This window comes from Moschus berezovskii, chromosome 19 (assembly GCF_049115385.1).
Source record: "Moschus berezovskii isolate FMDL1 chromosome 19, NW_MosBer_1.0, whole genome shotgun sequence".
NCBI lineage: Eukaryota > Metazoa > Chordata > Mammalia > Artiodactyla > Moschidae > Moschus > Moschus berezovskii.
The window spans coordinates 8943388-8969152 of NC_142478.1; the positions used below are offsets into that span (position 1 = coordinate 8943388).

The following is a 25765-nucleotide window of genomic DNA, read 5'->3' on the forward strand; positions in this document are numbered from 1 at the left end:
ATAAGTTTAAAAGAAAAGCCCAGACCAAGGCTTATGCTTTTCCCTGTCCCACCGGTGATGCCCACAGTGAGGTAGCGGAAGTTCGGGCTCACTACATCTCCATTTAACAATACAGTCAGTCCTCTGTATCTGTGGGTTCCACCTCTGCAAGTTCAACCAATCACGGATGGAACATTTTTGGAAAAAATTTTCAGAAAGTTCCAAAATGTGTAACTTGAATTTGCCACACACGCGCAACTATTTCCATTGCATTTACAGTTATTCACATAGTGTCTATACTGTATTAGTTATTTTAAGTACTCTAGAGATGATTTGGAGCATGTGCAGATGTGCCCAGGTGATATGGAAACATCATTTTGTATAAGGGACTTGAGCATCCTCATATTTTGGTATCTGCTGGTATCCTGGAACCAATACCCCACAGATACCAGGGGATGACTGTAATTATATTGACGTCTACATGAATTGATTTAACCAGTATTTTTATTCATAAAGGTAACAGTTGGGCCCTCAAGATCCTTGGGAAATAGAGAGAGACCGAGGGCATTTTCCAGATTTATTTAAAAGAAAAGTCAAGACTAACGGGTAAGATTGGCCAAAGTTAAAGAAATGGCTGAAACACAGTTGGACCAAGAGTGTACTCACTTTTCAAAAGAAAATGTTTAATAACTAAACTCCAGTCCCTCTGACAAACTTATCCTTACCCTCAATTCAGTATTTTTCTGCACTAAACAAAAGGGAGTTCCCTTGTAGCTTAGTCAGTAAACAATCTGCCTGCACTGCAGGAGACCAGGGTTCGATCCCTGGGTCAGGAAGATTCCCTGGAGAAGGAAATGGCAACCCACTCCAGTATTCTTACCTGGAGAAACCCATGAACAGAGGAGTCTGGTAGGCTACAGTCCATGGGGTCGCAAGAGTTGGACACAACTTAGTGACTAAACCGGCGCCGCCAAACAAAAGGTGCTATGCGTCAGCACTCAAGTGCAAAGCCAAAATTACTCAAATTATCTGGAAAACTCCTGGATTACTTTCTTCCCATTGCTAAAGCAGATGTGCCCCTAATATTCAGGGCAAACCCATTAAGATTTTTAACAGTTAAAAGTCAGAGAAAGGGAAATGCATAAAAAGAATTTTAGAAGCTTTACACTGAATAGTGACAAGAAGCTGCAAAGTGTTAATGACCCAGAAGCAGAATTGATTTTGTTTTTGATCTAAACTGTGTCCCTGTAACTGCTATAATCTACAGGCTCAGTGCTTTAACTTATGTGCTATTTCCGGCCACAGGAAGGAATTGGGTAGTCATTAAAAAACTGTCACATAAATAGCCACTTACCAGCTCACCTGGGGAGTGTAATGGTAGACAAGTAGTAAAGAATGCCAATTTAATTTATTTTTCTCCTTGTAAACTCTCTGAGGGAAGGGGCAAGCTGGTAAATTTCCTGACCATTCAACCCTTAATTATCCATACAAGTAGATCCAAGAAGAGTCACAGAGAAGTCAAAGTGAATAATAATAATTTTAAAAACCTTTTATAAACAGCTTTGTAATGAATTCAGATGCTTCTAGCTACCTTTTTTCCTTAAATGACAGAGGGACCACAAGCCTGAAAAACGGTAGAGCACAGAGGTCAAATACACGAGTCTTGGAGTCATGGGACCAAGGTCTAAGTACTTGCATGGAAAGTCACTAGTCATATAACCTCAGGCAAGCTAATGATTTTCAATTCCCTCATCTGTAAAATGAGGAAGCTAAAACTAACTGCCTTACCAGCTTGTGGAGAAGATTAAATGATACAAGGCATTTGTAGTATTCAGGACAGCACTTGGCGAATACTTAATGAATGTGTCTTTCACTATTGTTAAAGGACTGAATTAAAATCAGCAGGAGAAGGGAAAGGAAGAGGATGTACTCACGGTCAAGTATATTGCAAAGTGATACACAAGTCACTTGAAGGCCAACTGCTGCTCCTCTATGGGGAACATTCATGTCCTGTAGTTGCTTTCATGAAAAGCAAGGTTTTTAACCAGCTACCTATTCTAGGAAAGCAAGAAGAGAAATTTGCTTTTCTTCCTACCTAAAAAGGTTTCCTCCCTATGTTTCTGGAACTTGTCACACTTGTAGGGACCCATGGATCAGCCCAATAGAAGCCTCTAAGGCTACCTAACCAGCAGAGAGGGTAAAACTCATACATTACCTGCGCCCAGTGGTTTTTAAATACAATCATGCATGTTTCTGGGTCAACTCCCTGTAGGCTCACCGCCCTCTGGATTTTGCTCTCTGTCGCAACAGATGACATCATAAGCCTTCATAAATCAAATGCTCCTAAGTCATATTTAATTTTCATGAAAATTTGGTAGGTAGCCACTAATTTTCAAGTATCACAGTAGAAACGTAACTTCTTCACATTTCATTGTCACCTTCTGAAATCTGTAATGACAATAACCAAAAAAAAACACATTCCATTATATTCACATACTAAATAGGATATGATTAAATTAAAATCAAACCATAGTCATTCTCAAAGTCCAGCACTAAGCAAAATATCTACAAAATGGACATTTAAGCTCAATCCAAAGCATTTCTTACATTTTTCTCTCACTTTGCTACTAAAAACATAAAATGATGCTATCAAAGATACATGAATAAATTAAAAAATTATTGAGTTTATTCTACCACCACCAACCACAACCCCCTAGATTATTCTTCTAAACCATTCAAATCTAGCTTCAAGCAATCAACTACGATTATCAATGTTGGTGGTGTTTAAAAACACCAAGAAACATAAAAATCTTTAGTTAATAGTGACTAAAATAAATGGCTTGACATAACTTAGGGGAGTTATAGCACAGTACCCAGATTACCGGGTCCAATAATAACAATTTTTTTTTAATCAGTGACTGTCATAATGGAATTTAAAACATTCTCAGTAATTTCATGGCTACAAACTAAGTTAAGGTTTCTAACTTCCCTGAAAAATAAATATAAAAATAGAATTCCAAGTAACCTTGACAAATCAGACAGAAACGATCCATCAAAAAATGAGATAGTGTTTACTTAGTGTAAGTAAAGCACAGCACACTTAACAATGAAAGGTAGCAGTATTATTTATCAATGAAAAATGAATCGCGTGGATAAAATACAAAGAAAGTCAGATTCCAACAGAGTCAGTGAGGAGAAAAAAGATACTGAGGTCATAGAACACACAGGGAATAGTATCCAGTTGTGTGGAGCTAACTCTGACAAAAGCAGTAAGATATTAGTATCATCTCCTCAGTTTCATCAGCCCAAAACAGGGCTGAGCACAGAGATGGGAGCACCAGACCACGTTACCTGTCTCCTGATAAACCGGTGAGTCAAGAAGTAACAGTTGGAACTGGACACGGAACAACTGACTGGTTCAAAACAACTGATCATATATAGTCAAGGCTATATATGATCACCCTGCTAATTTGACTTATATGCCGAATACATCATGCGAAATGCCAGGCTGGATGAAGCACAAGCTGGAATCAAGATTGCTGGGAGAAATATCAATAACTTCAGATATGCAGATGAGACCACTATAATGGTAGAACTGAAGAGGAACTAAAGAGCCTCTTGATGAGGATGAAAGAGGAGAGTGAAAAAGCTGGCTTGAAACTCAACACTCAAAAAACTATGATCATGGCATCTGGTCCCATCACTTCATGGCACATGTAAGGGAGAAAAGTAGAAGGAGTGACAGATTTTATTTTCTTGGGTTCCAAAATCACTGCAGTCATGAAATTAAAAGACGCTCCTTGGAAGGAAAGCTATGACAAACCAAGACAGTGTATTAAAAAGTAGACATATCATTTTGCCAACAAAGGTCTGAATAGTCAAAAGCTATGGTTTTTCCAGTAGTCATGTATGGATGTGAGAGTTAGATCATAAAGAAGGTTGAGCACCAAAGAACTGATGCTTTTGAACTGTGGTGCTGGAGAAGACTCTTGACAGTCCTCTGGACTGCAAGGAGATTAAACCAGTCAATCCTAAAGGAAATCAACCCTGAATATTCATTGATGCTGAAGCTGAAACTCCAATACTTTGGCCACCTGATGCAAAGAGCCGACTCTCTGGAAAAGCCTCTGATGCTGAGAAAGATTGAATGGAAAAGGAGAAACAGGCAGCAGAGGATGAGATGGTTAGATAGCATCACCAACTCAATGGACATGAATTTGAGCAAACTCCAGGAGACAGTGAAGGACAGGAAAGCCTGGTGTGCTGCAGTCCACAGGGTCACAAAGAGTCGGACATGACAGAGCAACTGAACGACAACAACAGTTCAAAATGTTATTATTATTTTTTTTTTAGTGTACAGACTAGAGAGAGTACACGGGAAAGGAGTTATAATTATCAGAGCACTGAAACAAAGTCCATGATAAAATTTCCAGACACTGACAAAAGAGTTTTTTGATTTTTTTTTTTTTTAAAGAGAATATTTTCTCTCTTTCTTTTTTCAATATTTATTTTCTTGGCTGCACTGGGTCTTAGTTGCAGCATGTGGGATTTTTAGTTGTGGCATGCAAAATCTTAATTGCAGCATGTGGGATCTAGTCCCCTGACCAGGGATGGAACCCAGTTCCCTTGCATTGGGAGCTCAGAGTATTTGCTACTGGACCGCCAGTGAAGTCCCAAGACATTATTTTCAACTGAGTAATATGAAAGGTATTACAAGAAGAACGCTGATCAAACTGATCAACTATTCCTCCTATACACAATGAAATGTGAGAGGTGGACTTAAGGTGATGATTCAGGTTAGACTTATGGGTCAACTTCTTTGTGGGAAGTAGAGCACAACACTGGAAGACAGTCAAAGGAATATGCAAAACAAATATTGGGTTGATCAAAATGCTCATTCAGGTTTTTCCATAAGCTCTTCCGGAACCAAATGGATGTTTTGGTTAATGCAATGTTTCTGCTGGGGGGCGCAGAAGATGCACCAGCCAACATTAAAAGAGCTTTAAAATAAATTTTAGTACATAAAATAGAAAACTTGTAAGAATTAGTCATCTGAGGAAAGAAATTCTTTTTAAGGAGAATGTCAGAGGAACAGGTATGCAGAAAGAGGGAGGCCTGTTGGAAGGAGGACTGTATACCTGGTAATACCTGAAAGGAACAGTTAAATTCTATCTCCCATGACTATGTTTCATTATGTAAATTGGTGAATTCCCCGACATATAATTCTTAATAATACAAATGTGCTTTCAATGAGACACTGTCCAATGACAACCATGGCTCTCTGCCACTGAGAGGCATATTTCCATGGGCCCAACTGGTGTTTAAAAATCAGGAGTGGCTGTCCACTCACACCCAGGTGCATGTTCAAACTCACACACACACACACATGCATGCATGCACACTCCCTATGATCCTCCCGCCTCACTCTGATTAGCAGGCTAGCCCTTCTAGACAACATCTCAGTGTGCAACCTCGTTTTAAGTGATAAGAGATAAAAGAAATTCTGATTCAACTTCCTCGTTGTCCTAAACACTGGATCTCTTTGAAAATGTCGAGGTGTCTTATTCAGATGATAACAACAGGGAAAATCAGAGTGCCTGGGTTTATTCCAGAGGCTGAAAAAGTAGAAGACTCTCTCAGATGCCTTCCAGCTCCAGGATTTTCAGATTCTTCTTCGAAGGCATTAAGGGAACATAAATCATGCCAACTGCCTCTAAACCAAAAATAGAAACGTGCTTTCTAAGATGCTTTACGTTAGTTCTCAAAGGGACTTCACATGCCGTTTTTTCAGATAGTGAGGCCACAGTACAGACAGGACAAATATCTTAGCCAAGGCCACAATCTTACTAGTTAGTTCTTTTTTAAAAAATATTTCTTCATCTCCATTGCTACCACCTTAGTCCAAATATCCCTCGTCTCTAATTAGACTATTACAACTGCTTCTTTTTTCTTTTTTTAAGTATTTATTTATTTGTGCCAAGTCCTAGATGCAGCATGTGGGATCTATCCCTGACCATGGATGGAATCTGGGGCCCCTGCACTGGGAACACAGGATCTCAGCCACTGGACCAGCAGGGAAGTCCTGCAGGTTTGCTCTGACAGAGACAGAAATGTCTCTTGACTCCCAGTCCAGTGTTCTTTCTAGAAACTATATTCTCCTTTGTAATGCTTGTAATCCCTGACCCTAGTCCCTTAAGGAAACCGTATCTTCTCTGAGAAAAACACACTTCACTTGGTTGAGGCTTATCCAATCACACTCTTGAGGCAGATGCCTGGAAAATATAAATATGCCATGATTACAGAAACCACAACATCAAGAGAACTTGGACAGAAAGGAGAAGGGGAGGCAAGTCCAGAAAATCGTGTTTGGGAAAGGAACGGCTGTATCAGGAGACCCTGTCAATGAAAACACCTCCCAAGCACCAAGAGGCCAGGTGGTTTCTTCCACTCTCTCATTCCCAGGTTAGAGTGGCGAAGTGCTGGCATGGCCCCAGGACAGTGTAGAACTGAAAGCAACGGTTCCATATTTGGGAGTGATGTGTAAGGACACATTTCCTCAAGCATCAAGGTTTTCAAACTATTTCTGCATTTTCCCATTATCAGCCTTTCCTTTTTCCAATTCCAAGCTTTTTCTTTAACTCTCAGATAACAGCTAAAAATCCCCAGTGAAGACAGAGGACAAAACTAAGCAAAAGGCTGTGAGCAGACAGGAGAGGCTACAGGTGTTAGATCATGCATGCGTGTCACGGGCCATCACTGGATGCCACCCTCTCTGGCCCTCTGCCCTCCTCAGCCGCAGGCGTCTGGAGCTGGGAACGGTCAGGGCCAAGCTCAGAGCGGAGCGTGCTGCTCCTGGCCCACACACCACCCGTTCTCCCCACAAATGCAAAAGTGGACATCAACTCAAATTCCATGCCCAGAAAAAGCTCTAGAAATCATTCCGCTCTTAAAGGACTGAAGTTTTTCTGTTCTTCAGACAAACCACCACCAATAAAAAATACCCAAATGACTCTTTTTTTCCCACAGTGGTTGCGAGTGGTATTGTGGTATGGTAGTTGAGGTTTTTGGTCTTGGAGTGGAGAAATGAGCTGTCAAAATACACGTCTGCCTGTCTGTCTGTTGTCTGTAAGGTGAGATATTAACACAGGTTCTATACTGCAAAGACAGAACTGACTATATTATTTCCAAAGACACTACTGAGTAGTCACATTTATATATCTCATTAATAATATATACAGAAATAGTTTCCATCAATAGAGGGGGAAATTTTATTAAATTTTGCTGAAGATAGAATAACTGACATAAGAATTACCTGTGTCTTTATTTGCCCTTTTTTGAAAGTACATATTTTTATTTGATTTTGAAAAAAGCACAAACATATGTTTCCATATCACAGAATTATAAAATATACCACATAATCATAAAAGCCTAGATTCTAGTCACACAGATCATACTTCTTCCCAATGTAAAAATTCCTTCAATGTCACTCCCAAACAGACCTCTAATTTCAGTCTCTCTCAAAAACTACAATACTTACGAGAGCTATAAATGTGTCAAAATCACATTTTTTCCCTGAACTACCAGTGACTATATTTTAATATCTTTCACTATCATGCTGAACTTACAATGTACACATTTCGATATTTAATAAAACATTATCTCATACTGTCAGCAAAAAAGCAAGAGAGTTCCAAAAAACATCTATTTTTGCTTTATTGACTATGCCAAAGCCTTCGACTGTGTGAATCATAACAAACTGTGGAAAATTCTGAAAGAGATGGGAATACCAGACCACCTGACCTGCCTCTTGAGAAACTTGTATGCAGGTCAGGAAGCAACAGTTACAACTGGACATGGAACAGCAGGCTGGTTCCAAATAGGAAAAGAAGTACATCAGGGTTGTATATTGTCACCTTGTTGTGCAGAGTACATCATGCAAAATGCTGGGCTGGGTGAAGCACAAGCTGGAATCAAGATTGCTGGGAGAAATATCAATAACCTCAGGTACTCAGATGACACCACCCTTATGACAGAAAGCGAAGAAGAACTAAAGAGCCCCATTGATGAAAGTGAAAGAGGAGAGTCAAAAAGTTGACTTAAAACTCAACATTCAGGAAACCAAGATCATGGCACCCAGTCCCATTACTTCATGGCAAATAGATGGGGAATAGTGGAAACAGTGACAGACTTTATTTCTTCGCCTCCAAAATCACTGCAAATGGTGACTGCAGCCATGGAATTAAAAGACACTTGCTCCTTGGAAGAAAAGCTATGATCAACCTAGACAGCATACAAAAAGCAGGAACATTACTTTGCCAACAAAAGGCCATCTAGTCAAAGCTATGGTTTTTCCGGTAGTCATGTATGGATGTGAGAGTTGGACTATAAAGAAAGCTGAGTCCCAAAGAATTGATGCTTTTGAACTGTGGTGTTGAAGAAGACTTTTGAGAGTCCCTTGGACTGCAAGGAGAGCCAACCAGTCAATCCTAAAGGAAATCAGTTCTGAATATTTATTGGAAGGACTGATGCAGAAGCTGAAGCTCTGATACTTTGGCCACCTGATGCGAAGAACTAACTCCTTGGAAAAGACCCTGATGCTGGGAAAGATTGAAGGCGGGAGGAGAAGGGGACGACATAGGATGAGATGGTTGGCATCACCAACTCGATGGACATGAGTTTGAGCAAGCTCTGAGAGTTGGTGATGGACAGGGAACCCTGCAGTTCCCTGGGAACTCCCCGCAGACAGGGAGTGCTGCAGTCCATGGGGTCACAAAGAGTGGGACATGACTGAGCGACTGAACTCAACTGAACTGAGCTCATACCATCCTTCAATTTAACATATTTAAATATCCTTTTCCATATTTAAATATCTGTGTAGTTGCTAAGTTGTGTCCGACTCTTCATGACCCTTTGGACTGTAGCCTGCCAGGCTCCCCTGTCCATGCTATTCTCCAGGCAAGAATACTGGAGTGGGTTGCCACTTCCTCCTCCAGGGGATCATCCTGACCCAGGGATCGAACCCGCATCTCCTGCATTGGCAGGCAGGTTCTTCATCAGTGAGCCACCAGAGAAGCCCCTAAATCTGTTTGTTTCTATTTTGCATGTGCATTCATTCATACTGCTTTTAAAGTGCACATAAGGGATATCACAGTATTTAAATGTAATATCTTCTAATAATGACTCACTGGAAAAGACTCTGATGCTGGGAGGGATTTGGGGCAGGAGGAGAAGGGGACGACAGAGAATGAGATGGCTGGATGGCATCACTGACTCGATGGACATGAGTTTGAGTGAACTCCGGGAGTTGGTGATGGACAGGCTGGCCTGGCATGCTGCGATTCATGGGGTCACGAAGAGTCAGACACGACTGAGCGACTGAACTGAACTGAATAATGGATTATTTTTAAAAATACTGAAGAGAAAGAAATGCATGGTGACCTTAAGGAGAGACATAGCCTAGGGAACATTTTTATTAAGGGAAAACTGATCCTGTTTTCAGATCTAATGAGAAGGAATCAACTATCATGGAGAATTTGAAGATACCCGCCACCTGACCACTCCCCCGCCCCGCTCTCAAAAATTCTGATGGAGCAAGAGGATCAGGAGAAAGGTGCGGTCAAGAGCACAGGTAGGAGAGACCTAGAGATAAGAGAAGCAAGGCCAACTCTACAGTTCAGTTCAGTTCAGTCGCTCAGTCATGTCCGACTCTTTGCGACCCCATGGACTGCAGCACACCAGGCTCTTTTCATAGCAAGTCACCAAATCTTGAACTTGATGGACAAACATGGCAGGTTCCCTTTCCATCTTCCCTTCTCCTTCCCTCCTGATATACCTCTGGCTGGTTTCTGGACGTGATCAGAGTTTCAGTTCAGTTCAGTTCAGTTCAGTCGCTCAGTCGTGTCCGACTCTCCGCGACCCCATGAATCACAGCACGCCAGGCCTCCCTGTCCATCACCAACTCCCGGAGTTCACTCAAACTCATGTCCACAGAGTCGGTGATGCCATCCAGCCATCTCATTCTCCGTCGTCCCCTTCTCCTCCCGCCCCCAACCTTTCCCAGCATCAGAGTCTTTTCCAGTGAGTCAACTCGTCGCATGAGGATCAGAGTTTAGGTGGATTTAAAGCAGGGAACAAAGTATCAGTGCTAAGAGTTTTTAGCTCAGTTCTCCAAGCATGGAAGGCAGAAAACATAAGGTCCCTAATTCCCTGGTGGCTCAGATGGTAAAGCATCTGCCTGCAATGCAGGAGACCAGAGTTCAATCTCTAGGTTGGGAAGATCCTCTGGAGAAGGAAATGGTAACCCACTCCAGTACTCATACCTGGAAAATTCCATGGATGGAGAAGCCTGGTGGGCTACAGTCCATGGGGTCGCAAAGAGTTGGACACGACTGAGAGACTTCACTTTCTTCAGAGACTTAAGCTTTGACTGGGAGATGGGGTCTAAGACAGCAGGAGGCTCTTGGTTTGAAACCTTGCTTGGGGGAGTAATTAGGATTAAATGATTATTTCTCAGGTCTCTCCCAGTTCAAAAGTCATTCTTTTCTATCCTTTATTGCAACCATTATACTAACTGTGGAGGAGTACTGCAAGAAGATCCAACCAGTCCATTCTAAAGGAGATCAATCCTGGGTGTTCACTGGAAGGACTGATGCTAAAGCTGAAACTCCAATACTTTGGCCACCTCATGTGACGAGTTGACTCACTGGAAAAGAGTCTAATACTGGGAGGGATTGGGGGCAGGAGGAGACGGGGAAGAAAGAGAATGAGATGGCTGGATGGCATCACCGACTCGATGGACATGAGTTTGAGTGAACTCCGGGAGTTGGTGATGGACAGGGAGGCCTGGTGTGCTGCGATTCATGGGGTCGTGAAGAGTCAGACACGACTGAGCGACTGAACTGAACTGAACTGAATCAGATAATCTGGAGAAGGAAATAGCAACCCACTCCAGTATCCTTGCCTGGGAAATCCCATGGACAGAGGAGCCTGGTGGGCTACAGTCCATGGGGTTGCACACAGTCAGACACAACTGAGCATAGTACGCAATCAGATAACTATTAAAAGAGGATGACAGCCATGGTACAAAAATCTTTGTAAGAATTCCAGTTGTAAGGGATTCTATCTGTAATCTTTTTTATATGAGTAAAGCACATTTCACTTAAGGAACCCAGAGCACAGAAAACCACCATCTCAAAATATAACCTGTAGATGGTTGGTTGGTTTTTTTATCTGAGCAACTGCCAGTAGGAAAAAAAAAAAAAAAAACTCATTGTTTTAGTATGTACTTTAGAAGGCTCTGAATTGGCTGCTATTAAATACATAGTCTATTAATATAAATGTGCTAATCAAATAAAATTCCATCTAAGGGTGAAGACTCCTCAAATATTGGGAAAACCTGAAGAGAGGGGAACTGTGTGCCCTCAATTATAACTAATAGTGATGGGGGAGGACTCATTTTGGGTCAAACTACCTCAGACAACCTCTCCGTAGAGCCTTATAAAAATCTATTAAGAGGAAATCTTCCCTACGCTCTAATCTCTGGCCCAGTTTCCTTTTCTCTCTTGCTGTTGTACCACAGGGGAATGCTGGGCTGTGGAAAAGAAAGCCAGCATCTTAATGGCCCCTGACTCCTGGACATTGTCCTAAGACCCCTCAACTTGTTGGTTCATTCAGTTCACTATCCATCATTTCAGCAAAGCACATACTGTTTTGTTCCCCTAAGTTGTAGGTAACCTGTTAAGACATAGGGTGAAAACAGAGAAAATGCTTGCGATGCGTGCATTCCAAATGGTTTTAGGCTTTGATAAATGCATGCCTCAAAATAGTAACCAGATTTCAGAAAACTGTTAATAATGCCAGGAAATAATTCCACCATGTTTTACATCTTAATTTCACTAGAACAAGTTGCCAGCCAACTAGGTCAAACCCAAGTGCCATGCAAGTGACTGATAAGCAGAATGAATGAAGAAGAAAAATGAAAGCTATTATCTAAAACATACCAAAAATTTGTTATGGGACTTAATTTTTAAGGCTGCTTAAGAAACCAAACCCCTAGTGGCAAAGATTTGGACAGTAAAAATTATAGCTTTTGAAAATTATAGCAAATGTTGAGACATCAGCTCATTGGTGACTGAACAGGAAAAGTCTCTTCCACACGTGGAGTGATTTGTCAGAATGTGAAAACCAGACCTTTCTTGGGCAAAGTCTCCCCAACAACCCAATCAATCACTATAATTTTGGTAGTGTGCACCATCCAGTCACATAACTATTTTGTTGAAAGCTATTAAGGGGTAACTCAGTTACAATATCTGCTGTAAAACTCTAAAATTTAGCTAAGGTAAATTCAGAGATAAATTTATCTGACAAATTCCATGGGGAAATATTTTAAAGCAGGGATTTGAGGTAGATGCTCTGAATTTCTAAGAACTCTCTCATACTAATGAAGTTCTTCTCAAGAAATTCTCCTGGAAAAAAAAAACAAAATAAAACACCTTAAGTTTTTGACCGACACGTCTTGGTCATTTTCCCTGGAAAAGGAGGCACCTTTGGGAAGTTATGCTGCTTAGTTTAATACCTATTTTTGCAGCTCTATCAATCAGAATTAGTTCCCTACCAGCAGTCTTTCAAATGCCTTTATGTGAAAAATTTCAAATATGCAACCTGCAGCGTAATTAAGCCGATGTGCTGATTACCTTTTGGAACAGCAACAGGAAAAAAAAAATCTCCTTTACAAAAATGTCCTTCATCCATGCGTGGTTTAAGACGTACTAAGAGGAATGAGTGTTCTAACAATAAAATTCCATATGTATTCACAAATCTCACAAATCGTGGGCATATTTCCCTGGAGACAGGTGGCTACAGTTTCCAGCCAATTCTAAAAAGGGTCCATGAATTGCCTGCCTTCAAAAATGTTTATAAGCCACTTTAAATTGCATTCATAAAGAGTCCCAAAACAGAGGCTAACAGCCAGTTCAAATTCTAAAAGTGTTACTGAAGAGACAGTCATGGAACTTTTGTGACTTTGGAAATACAAAAAGCTCCCTTTCAGCAGCTTAGGGGTTGTGCCAGCCTGTGAGCAACTATGATCTTGAGTAACAGTCAGGGCAAGCCGCAGAGCCTCACAGATTTCATGGCTGGTTAGATACTTACACTCCGACTCCAAAGCACTGCAAGGTGTGGCGTCAGAGGTACAAAGTGATTAGCATTCTTCTAATATTAGCAACAGGCTCAAAGAACACAGTCCCATGCCAATTAGGGCAAAGGACCTTTCCTCACCAGTCTACGAAATGGGCCGTGAAGAGTCTGGGTGCTTCTGTGCATGTAAACACAACAGAAGTGGAAGAAGTCACCGGTACCTGAAATATCCGGTGCAACTATCCTGACTTCACACAGGCGGAATGACATTAGCACTGTGAGCACTCACACCCTGCAGGAGGAAGTGGCAACCCACTCCAGTATTTTTGCCCCAAAAATCCCATGGACAGAGGAGGCTGGCGGACTACAGTCTATGGGGTCGCAAACAATCAGACACGACTGAGCATCTGCACATAGCACTTATATGGTAACCTAATAATTCCCCATTTCTGAACTTTTTATGATCATAAAATTAATGAAAGACTTCCTTACATGCAAATATAATAAACTAACAAATGGTATCACTGCTGAACCAAAATTTAAAACACTGTTTTTTCATCCAAGAGTAGGCAAAAGATTCTAGAAGTTTATAGTAAAAACCTATGTTTTAAAGCAGTTAACCACTCACATATATATTATTGCTATAATCAGTTTATCACCAAGATTTCATACTAATAAAAAAATAAAAAGCAAGATTTAAAATCCCATGGACGGCAGAGCCTGGTAGGCTGCAGTCCATGGAGTCACTACAAGTCAGACGTGACTGAGCGACTTCACTTTCACTTTTCACTTTCACACATTGGAGAAGGAAATGGCAACCCACTCCAGTGTTCTTGCCTGGAGAATCCCAGGGATGGGGGAGCCTGGTGGGCTGCCGTCTATGGGGTCACACAGAGTCGGACACGACTGAAGTGACTTAGCAGCAGCAGTAGCAGAATCACCAAAAATTTAAAAAAAAAAAATTTAAAGGCAAAAAAATTTAACTTGAAAGTTCTCCTTGCCCAGTAACAACTACATGGGCCTCAGTTGTATATTATCAATGTCCAGATTTACATATTTCAAGAGGGGACTTAGGAAAAGTAAAAATGGGTCCATCTCATACACCTCAGGTGAGAAATTATACTGCTGTTCTACCTGCAAAGAGCAATTTGGCAACAGCCTTTAAAACTGAATTTGAACAGAAAATCACTTCTGTTCTATTCTAACATTAGAATAAATGCTAATCACTTTGTACCTCAGACACCACACCTTGCAGGGTTTTGAGTCGGAGTGTAAGTATCTAACCAGCCGTGAAATTTGTAACACACAGAGTCTTGCCCTGATTATTACGCAAGATCACAGTTACTCACAGGCTAGAACAACCCCTAAGCTGCTGAAATGGAACTTCTTGTATGACTGAAGTCACAGAAGTCCCATGACTGTCTCTTCAGTAATAACTTTAGAATCTGAGTTGGCTATGAGCCTCTGTTTGGGGACTCTTCATAGTTTTACCATGAATGCATCTTTAAAGTGGCTTAAAAATTTTTTTTGACGTACATGTACATCCTGTAAATATACTTCCACATTACAAAATGACATATTGAATAACAGCAAACAGCTGACACTTACTGTGCCAGGCACTATTCTGAAGACAGTATACCATTAACCCATTCAGTCTTCTCAGCAATCGTGTGAACTACACTTCCCTCTTCTACAAGATTCAGAGACAGGCACGGAGAAGTAAAGGTGCCGGTCTCATCAAGGTCACACACACATCCTGGGGTCTAATCATTAGTACCTCCCAAACTACAGACACACCCTTTGAGGCATTGGTTAGACAGGAGACAACTGGAAAGACCCCAAATATCCACCAGCAACAGTCAGGTTATATAAATAAATATAACGAAATACTACATCACAATTTCAAAAAGGATGCAGATCAGCCAAGATGGTGGGAGAGAAAGCCCCTGAGCTCACCTGCTCTCCCAGCACACCGAAATCACAACTATTTGCAGAACCACCACTGATGAAAAAGACTGAAACCAACCATTAAAGACATAAAGAGGGAACCTCAACAAGACTGGCAGAAGAGGCAAACTCATGATATAATCGGTCGGGGTGGGCAACACAGAAACGGGAGAATAACTGTATTACAGAAGTTCCACCACAAGCCCACACGCCGGGCTCCCCTGCCCAGGAGTCCTGGACCAGGAACACGGCCCCCAAGTATTCAGCTTTGAGGGCCAGCAGGGCTTACCAAAGGTCTAGTGGAAATAGACACTTCACTTGTAAAGGGAGGACACACAATCTCAGGCACTGGGACCGGGAGTGAAAGCAGTAATTTGATAAGAGGCCGAGCCAGACCTATGTGCTAGTGTTGAAAGGTCTCCCAAGAGTGCCAAGGGATGACTGCAGCTCACCCAGGGGCATTGACATTGGTGACAGTCACTCTTGGGAGCCCCTTCTACCACATGGATGGGCATCAGTGTGGTGTCCTTCCTTTAGCGTATTAGTGCCAAGACCTGGCACCACTCAACAGCGTATAGGTACAAGTGTTGGGAGAGAGGCCTCAGGCTAAGTGATGAACAGCCCCAGCCATCAGCAGATAGACTGCCTAAAGAATTCCTGAGCCCACAGCCCCCTCTAGACATGCCTCTAGAAACAGCCCTGTCCACTAAAGGGCGAAGACTCAATTCCACATACCAGGGGGCAGACAGCAGACATTAGAATCCACAGACCTGCAGCCTGCAGACCCCGACAGCCCACTGCAGGCCATGCACTCTGGGACCATCTGAGTCCTGCTTCTGTCCACCAGCCCTACACCAATGGTGTCAGGAACCATTCCCTCATCACCAGCAACCTGACACCAGCTCTGGGATGCCCAGGCATTGCTGCCAGACTCTAGGACCCGGCTCTGCCTGCCAGAAATCCAGCACTAACCCCAGGACCTGGCGTCACCCAACAGTGCGCAGGAAACAAACCCGAAGTCTTCCGAGCCCTGAGGCCACCCCCCCTCCACATGGGGCCAGCACTAGCTCTGGAGCACCCTGGGATTCTGCAGAAAGTTGTGTCTTAACCGGGTCCTACCGACTATAGTCAACAGCCTCCACAAAAGGCAGGGCTTGGAAACCAACTGGGCCAGGAGTCAAGCAAGCCTAGCAGACTGCCCACACAATCAACCTGCCCCAAGAGAAAGATCCCATGCAGCCCTTGCGAGGCGGAACCCCTAGAGCATAGTTTAGGGCAGCCACTGCTGGGATACACAGACTGTCTCCTAGAGAGGGCCACTTCTCCAAGGCTGAAAAATGGAACCAACCTACCACACACATAAAGACACAAACAGTAACTCAGACAAAACAAGGTGGGAGAGAAATACATTCCAAATGAAGAAGCTAAATAAAACCTCAGAATAACTAAGTGAACTTGAAACAGGCAATCTGCCCCAGAAAGAGTCCAGGAAAATGGCCATAAAGATGGCCAAACGACTCAGGGAAAGAGTCCAGGGAAATGGCCATAAAGATGGCCAAATGACTCAGGAGAAGAATGGGTGCATAGTATGAGAAACTAGAAGTTTTTGACAGAGTTAGAAAGTACAAACAAAAACCAAACAGAGATGAAAAATAAAATAACTGAAACGAAAAAATATACTTGAAGGATTCAACAGCAGAATAAATGACACAAAGGAATGGATCAGTGAGTTGGAAGACAGAGTAGTGGAAATCATTGCTGCTGAACAGAAAAAAATAAAGAGAGAGAAAAGAATGAAAAGAAATGAGCACAGTATAAAAGATATCTGGGGTAAGGTCAAGTGTAATAATATTCACATTATAGGGGTTCCAGAAGAAGAGAGAGAGAAAAGGGTTGAGAACATATGTGAAGACATAATAACTTAAAATTTCCATAACACTGGAAAGAAAGTAGTCACCTAAATCTAAGAAGCACAGCGAGTACCACACAGGATTAGCCAAAGAGGAACACATCAAGACACACAGTAATTGAAATGAGAAAAAGATAAAGAGAGAACAATAACAGCAGCAAAGTAAAAAGCAAAAAGTAACATATAAGGGAGCTCTTTTATAGCTATAGTTGATTTTTCAGTAGAAACTCTGAAGGCCAGAAGGGATGGCTTAATATGTTTAAAGGAAAAAATCTACAATCAAGGATACTCTACCCAGCAAGGCTCTCATGCAAATTTGATGGAAAAATCAAGCTTTACAGCCAAGCAAAAGCTAACAGTTCAGCACCACCAAAACAGCTTTACAACAAATGCTAAAGAAACTTCTCTAGGCAAAAAAAAAAAAAGAAGAAGAAGAAGGCTACAACTAGAAACAGTAAACTTATGAAATGATAAAGCTCATCAGTAAAGACAAACATACAGTAAAGGTAGGTAATCATCCACATACAAAGCTAGTAGAAAGATAAAGGGACAAAAGCAGTAAAATAATCTATAACCACAATCAGCAGCTAAGAGATACTCAAAACAGATGTAAAACATGGTATCAAAAACAGTAATCACAAGGGGAAGGGAATACAAATGCAGCTTTTTAAATGCAACTTAAATTGTGATTTTAATTTAATTGAAATTTAAAGCTATCATGTATATATAGAGATTTCTATATAAAAAACACATAGCAACAACAAACCAGAGATCTACAATAGATATACACTCAAAATAGAAAAAGGAATCCAACATAACACTAAAGCGAGTCATCAAATCACAAGAGAAGAGAACAAAATGGAGGGGGGAGATATAGAAAACAATTACCAAACGGGCAATAAGAAGACACATCATCAATAATCGCCATAAATGTAAACGAACTACATGCTCCCATCAAAAGAGAGAGAGTGGCTGAACGGATAAAACAAAACAAGACCCCCATCTATGCTGCCTACAAGAGACTCACAAGATCTAAAAACACAACCTGAAAGTGAGAGGATAGAAAAAAATATTCCACACAAATGGAACTCGAAAGAAAGCCAGAGCAGCAATGCTTAGACAAAATAGACTTTAAAATAAAGACTGTAATACGAGACAAAGAAGAACACTACATAATGTTCAGGGATCAATCCAAGAGGAAGATATAAAAACTAAATATACACACAACCAACCTCAATATATAAGGCAAATAAAAGACATAAAAGGAGAACTTGACGGTAACACAATAATAGTAGAATAATAGTAAAAGACTTCACTTTAACAGCCCCCTGACATCAATGGACAGGTCATCCAGACAGAAAATCTGTAAGGAAACTCTGACCTTAAATGGCACATTAACTGATAAATACAGGGTATTTCACCCAAAAGCAGCAGAATACACATTCTTTTCAACTACATGAAAAACTCTCCAGGATCCATCACATATTAGGAATAAAACAGTCTCAATAAATTTAAGAAAACTGAAATCACATTAAGCATCTCTTCAGACCATAAGGCTATGAGACTAGAAATAAACTACAAGAAAAAAAAATTACTGCAAAAACCACAAACATGTGTAAGCTAAACAATATGCTACTAAACAACCAATAAATCAATGAAAAAATCAAAGAAGAAATAAAAAAATATCTAGAGGCATTTCATTTCAGTAAAATGAAAACATTACAATCCAAAACCTTTGGGATGCAGTAAAAGCGGCTCTAAGAGGGAAGTTTACAGTGATACAACTTTACCTCAGGAAACTAGAAAAATCTCAAATAAACAACCTAACCTTACACTTGATAGGACCTGATAAAAAAGAACGAACTAATTTCAAAGTTAGTAAAAAGAAAGAAAGCATAAAGATCAGAGGCGAAATAAGTGAAATAAAGACCAAAATACAAAAGATCAATGAAGCTAAAAGCTGGTTCTTTGAAAAGATAAACAAAATTAATAAACTTTTAGCCAGACTCATGAAGGAAAAAAGGGAGAGGGCCCAAGTGAATAAAATCAGAAATGAAAACGATGAAGTTACAGCCAACACCACAGAAACATAAAGGATCATAAGAGAATAGTACAAACAACTGTAAGCCAATCAAATGGATAACCTTGAAGACAGGGACCGGAGAAGGCAATGGCAAGCCACTCCAGTACTATTGCCTAGAAAATCCCATGGATGGAGGAGCCTGGTAGGCTGCAGTCTGTGGGGTCGCTAAGGGTCGGACACGACTGAGCGACTTCACTTTCACTTTTCACTTTCCACTTTCACACATTGGAGAAGGAAATGGCAACCCACTCCAGTGTTCTTGCCTGGAGAATCCCAGGGATGGGGGAGCCTGGTGGGCTTCCGTCTATGGGGTCACACAGAGTCGGACACGACTGAAGTGACTTAGCAGCAGCAGCAGCAGCAGAAGACAGGGACAAATTATTAGAAAGGTACCATCTCCTAAGACTGAACAAGGAAGAAAGAAAAATATGAGCAAACTAATTTCCAGTAATGAAACTGAATAACTAACAACCACCAACAAACAAAAATCCAGGACCAGACGGCTTCACAGGTGAATTCCACTAAACATTCAGTGAAGAGATAACACAGATTCTTTTGAAACTCTTCCAAAAAATTACAGAGGAACACTTTCAAACTTTTTCTATAACACTCTCATACCAAAAACAGACAAAGATATCACACACATACAAATTATAGGTTAATATCACTGATGAACACAGGTGCAAAAATCCTCAGCAAAATATTAGAAAACTGAGTTCAACAATTCATTAAGAGGATCATAACAATGATTAAGTGGGATTCATCCCTGGGAGGCAATGATTTTTTCAGTACCTGCAAATCAACCAATGGGATACACCATATTAATGAAGTGAAGAATATAAACCATATGATCATCTCAATAGATGCAGAAAAAGCTTTCAACAAAATTTAAAATCCATTTATGTTTTAAAAAAAAAAACTCTCCAGAAAGTGGGCATAGAGGGAACATTCCTCAACATAAGAAAGTCATATATGACAAACTCACAGGTAATATACCATATGCAATGGTGAAAAACTGAAAGTTTTTTCTCTAAATCAGGAATAAGATAAAACTGTCCAATCTCACCAGTTTTATTTAACATAGTTTTGGCAATCTTAGCCACAGCAATCAGACAAGAAATAAAAGGAATTCAAGTTGGAAACAAAGAAGGAAAACTGTCATTGTTTTCATATGACATGATACTACACGCAGAAAATTCTGAAGATGCCAACAGAAAACTATTAGAGCTCATCTGGTAAAGCTGCAGAATACAAAATTAATATACAGATATCTGTTGCATTTATGCACAAAACAATGAAATATAAAAAGAGAAAAATTAAGGGAACAATCTCATTTACCACTGAGTCAAAAAGAATAAAATATCTATGAATAAATCTACCTAAGGATGTATAAGACCAATACTCAAAAAACTGTAAGACACTGATGAAAGAAACTGACAACACTAATAGATGGAAAGGTGTTCTTGGATTGGAAGAATTAATATAAGTATAATTAATTAGTACATTAAATTAAATTAGCAATTTAAATGACCATATTACTCAAGACAATCTACAGATTGAATGCAATATCTATCAAAAATACCAGTGGCATTTTTCACAGAACTAGAACAAATAAGATTAATTTTTTTGTGGAAAAAAAAGATCCTGAATAGCCAAAACAATCTTTAGAAAGAACAGAGCTGGAGGAATCACACTCACGGACTTTAGACTATACCATGAACTATAGTAATCAAAACAATATGTGCAACAGCACAAAAACAGAAACACTGATCAATGGAACAAGATAGAAAGTTCAGAAATAAACCTAGGCACTATGGTCAATTAATCTGTGATTAAGGAGGCAAGAATATATGGTGGAGAAAGGACAGTCTCTTCAATAAGTGGTGCTGGGAAAACTAGACAGCTACACATAAAAGATGTTCAAGCAGGTTTTAGAAAAGGCAGAGGCACCAGAGATCAAATTGCCAACATCCACTGGATCATGGAGAAAGCAAGAGAGTTCCAGAAAAACATCTATTTCTACTTTATCGAACAAGAGACTGGTTCCAAATAGGAAAAGGAGTACGTCAAGGTTGTATATTGTCACCCTGTTAATTTAACTTATATGCAGAGTACATCATGAGGAACGCTGGGCTGGAAGAAGCACAAGCTGGAATCAAGATTGCCGGGAGAAATATCAATAACCTCAGATATGCAGATGACACCACCCTTATGGCAGAAAGTGAAGAGAAACTAAAAAGCCTCTTGATGAAGGTGAAAGAGGAGAGTGAAAAGGTTGGCTTGAAGCTCAACATTCAGAAAACAAAGATCATGGCATCTGGTCCCATCACTTCATGGGAAATAGATGGAAAAACAGTGGAAACAGTGTCAAACTTTATTTTGGGGGGCTCCAAAATCACTGCAGATGCTGACTGCAGCCATGAAATTAAAAGACGCTTACTCCTTGGAAGGAAAGTTACGACCAACCTAGACAGTATATTAAAAAGCGGAGACATTACTTTGCCAACAAAGGTCCGTCTAGTCAAGGCTATGGTTTTTCCAGTGGTCATGTATGGATGTGAGAGTTGGACTGTGAAGAAAGCTGAGCACCGAAGAATTGATGCTTTTGAACTGTGGTGCTGGAGAAGACTCTTGAGAGTCCCTTGGACTGCAAGGAGATCCAACCAGTCCATTCTAAAGGAGATCAATCCTGGGTGTTCATTGGAAGGACTGATGCTAAAGCTGAAACTCCAATACTTTGGCCACTTCATGCGAAGAGTTGACTCACTGGAAAAGACTCTGATGCTGGGAAGGATTGGGGTGGGAGGAGAAGGGGACAACAGAGAATGAGATGGCTGGATGGCATCACCGAATCGATGGACATGAGTTTGAGTGAACTCCAGGGGTTGGTGATGGGCAGGGAGGCCTGGCGTGCTGTGATTCATGGGGTCACAAAGAGTCAGACACGACTGAGTGACTGAACTGAACTGAACACAACACATAAAAGAGCAAAATTAGAACATTCTCTAACACCATATACAAAAATAAACTAAACATGGATTATAGACCTAAATGCAAGACCAGAAACCATAAAACTCCTAGAGGAAAACATAGGCAGAACACTCTTTGGCATAAATCACAGCAATATTATTTTGGATCTGGCTCTTAAAGCAAAGGAAATAAAAGCAAAAATAAACAAATGGGACCTAATAAAGACTAAAAGCCTTCACAGAGCAAAGAAAACCAGCAACAAAATGAAAAGACAACCTACTGAATGAGAGAAAACATTTGCAAATGATATGAAAAGGGGTTAATATTCAAAATATATAAGCAGCTCATACAACTCAACATCAAAAAAACGGCCCAAGAATGGAAGCAACCTAAGAGTCCATCAGCAGATGTATGGATAAAGAAGATGGGCATCTATACACAATGGAATACTACTCAGTCATTAAGAAGAACGAAATTTTTCCATCTGCAGCAACATGGATGGACTTGAAGGGTATTATGCTCAGTGAAGTCAGAAAGAGAAATACTAATACTGTATTAGATAGATCACTTGTGTGCGGAATCACTTGTATGTGGAATCTGAACACTAATACTGTATTAAATAGATCACTTGTGTGTGGAATCAAACTAATGAATATAACAAAAAAGGAGCACACGCACAGATACAGAAAACAAACTTGTGGTTGTCAGTGAGGAGACGCAAGTGGGGAGATGCACCACGGGGTAAAGGATTGAGAGGTACAAACTATTACATATAAAATAAGCCACAAGGATATATTGTACAACATGGGGAATAGAGCCCGTATCTTATAACAACTATAAATGGAATGTAACCTTTAAAACAGCAAATCACTATGTTGTATACCTATAACCTATATAATTCAATTAAAAATTGTTTTAAAATTTTTAAAAAGGTTGCCATTCTGAATGAACTGATATGGAAAGGCTGCCAGGATATATACAGAGCAGCAGGTATATAAAGGTAAGAAAAAAAGGCATGTATTGCTCTAAATGCTCGCACAGGCATAGCCCATCTCTGTGAAGACACATAAAGACCCTAAGGCGGCTTCCTCAGCAGAGGGGCACTGGGTCTGGGGACAGAGAGGCAGGGAGACTTGCTTTTCACTGTGCACCCTTCTTTACTTTTGGAATCTGGTACCATGATTATGTACTACTTCGTGAAAACATATTTAATTAACAGAAGAAAAAGAACATCAAAAACAAAAAGGGAAGTACATAAGTTCAGCTTAAGTATAGCAATTACAGTGGACTTGAAGTTTCCGGCTCTCTGGGAAAGGGAAAAGCCTGCACAATAATTATATATAGCCTGGTGGGCGTGAGCAGGAATAAAAGAGCACATTAATGTAACATGCCATTGGAATCAATTACGGTGACCACAGAATGTCTGAAAAGCCTTAAACAGAAAACACACAAAGGAACACCAACGTGATTGATAGCATGCAAGTTGTTAACGCCGATGGAATAAATATGGATGAAAATGCCATGTTAGAGAAGCATAAAGAAGGTTTTCAACACTTTTTGAGACCCTCTTTCTGAGAAAAAACAAAATCACTCAAAGTAAATATAGCTCACTATCAAGATTTCTCTTATTCAAAAAAACCTTCAGCACTGCAATTTGCTATAGTTATACTGGAGCAGTGTCACCACCATTCACAACAACTTTTTAAAATTATTTGGCCTTTTTATAGCATTTTTTCTACTTGTACAAAACCTTTCAAACTATCATTTTCCCTGAAAACTAAAGATTATTATATACCTATAAGTAAGCTTCTTAAACTTCCTCTTTTTAAAGTATGATACTCATTGACAGCATGGCTTCCATGGGGTCTCATTGGTAAATAATCCACCTGCCAATGCAGGAGATGCTGGTTCGATTCCTGGATCTGGAAGATCCCCTGGAGAAGAAAATGGCAATCCACTTCAATATTCTTACCTGGGAAATCCCACGGACAGAGGCGACTGGCAGGCTACAGTCCAGGGAATCGCAAGGAGTCGTACATGACTTAGCCATTAAACAATAATAACAACTCATTGACAGCAGATCTCACTATTCTGAAGCCTCATTTTGCCACAAACATCTTTCTGTGGAGTGCTGAAACAGAATCTAGTAAGAGCCTGGTTACCCCTGAATGAAGCACTGCTTTAGATCCCTGACAGGTACCTATTCTCTCTCCCTCTCATGGACTGAGAGGCACACACGTCTATACACGCACGCACATGAACGTCTAGCTCTGCACAAAGATGTAAATGCTAATCATTAGTTGCTGTTTTTTTAGAGACTCCACAATAGAAAAACCATGTGTCATTTGCAATTAACAAAGGGTAATGAAGGCTCTAATTTCTGCTTAGGGGTACAGCATTTCATCTTACTGCGATGCCCTTCCAAGAAATAAAAGTAAAAATGATAACAACTTGTACTAAGCAGTTCCTCTGTCACAACAAGGGTGGCTTATAGTGACTGGATGGCTGCCAGCCCCCTGAGCAGACTTGCAGAGAGGTGGTCTTCATGGGGAGGAAGGCACTGATTCACCTATAAGCCTCCAGAAGCAACTGGGTAGATCACAACTCTCCTACATTCTGTTTCAATGTATTTCCACTTGCCTCTAGAGTGGCTGGCACAGATTTGAATGGTTTCAGGATATCTATACTTCTTTAATTAAAACTCTTCTCTGCTCAATTAATATGTGTGTATCCATGTCTTGTGTACAGAGGGGAAAGAAAGAGAAAGCAAAAGCAAGAGCAGAGAAATTGAAGACAGTAATTTGAGTTTTGCTTCAGATAAACTTTGCATTTGGCACTATTTCTCCCTAGAGGTGGTGCTTCCAGTAGAAAGCAAGGAGCAAGAAGAGTGGTAGACAGAGAGTTCCTGCTTCCCCCTGAAGAGCATCCTGCACTTAAGAGCTAATTAGCCACTTAAAATCATAGATGCTGAGAAGAGCGTATGGAAGCAAAAGAAGAATTTGGCCAGGTTTTATTTTTTTGGCAAGAATAATGCTATGTGCTACTAACATATACACATAACAATTCTATGCCCTGCAGGTTTATCAAAAGTTGATAAACTGATTCTGTACTACTGGAATAGAACTTATCTGTCGATTAAGCTCTAATGTCAGTATATAACGCAAGACATACAAAGACTCAAAATTCCTCTTGAACACACCTTTAGCAAGGCACTTGTTAGAAACCAACCTACTTTCCTCATTAAGTTGGAGACACAGCTGAGCATCCAACAAGCAGTAGGCATTTGGGGTCAGCCTGTATAAACAGTAACACATATACTCAGTTGGAAGAATTGCTTTCAGCACAGTGCGAGCCTCACACCATGAGAGGCAGGTGGAAACTGGGGCCCAGCAAGGAACCAGCAGGTATGCACATATATACACCTCTACAGCTCCCCAACAATAAACTCAAAAAGTATCCAAACCTTCCAAACTACTGTCCTCTCTTTCTCTTTCTGATTTTATTTCATTTTTTTGGTCAAGGATATATACAGTGGCTGACGTTACCACACAATACTGGAGCCTTCTTCAGAGTACCAACCCCGGAGGAGCTTCACAATTATCAACTACACAGCAAATCTGCCCTAAGTTCCAAGTAAATCATACTTCCTGCTTTCACAGAAAAAGAACCTAACAGGTAAAGCATCTGGGAAACTACTCAAGTAAAATTAAGAACAGATTTTTTTTTCAATTAAGTAAACATGT

The 25765-nt window shown here is 40.5% G+C and overlaps 1 protein-coding gene across 7 annotated transcripts in view; it reads right to left on the bottom strand.

Moving 5' to 3' along the window:
- Positions 1-25765, bottom strand: part of FHIP1A (FHF complex subunit HOOK interacting protein 1A) — a 315123-nt gene that overhangs the window by 122502 nt on the left and 166856 nt on the right. For 6 of the 7 annotated variants that reach the window (XM_088827974.1, XM_088827972.1, XM_055405469.2 and 3 more), the window contains one exon: positions 2195-2427. The exons of the other annotated variant lie outside the window; for it this stretch is intronic. In XM_088827974.1, coding sequence (XP_088684100.1) covers positions 2195-2299 — 105 coding nt within the window. In that variant the 5' untranslated portion in view covers positions 2300-2427. The remainder of the gene's footprint in view (positions 1-2194; positions 2428-25765) is intronic. 7 annotated transcript variants of the gene reach the window in all.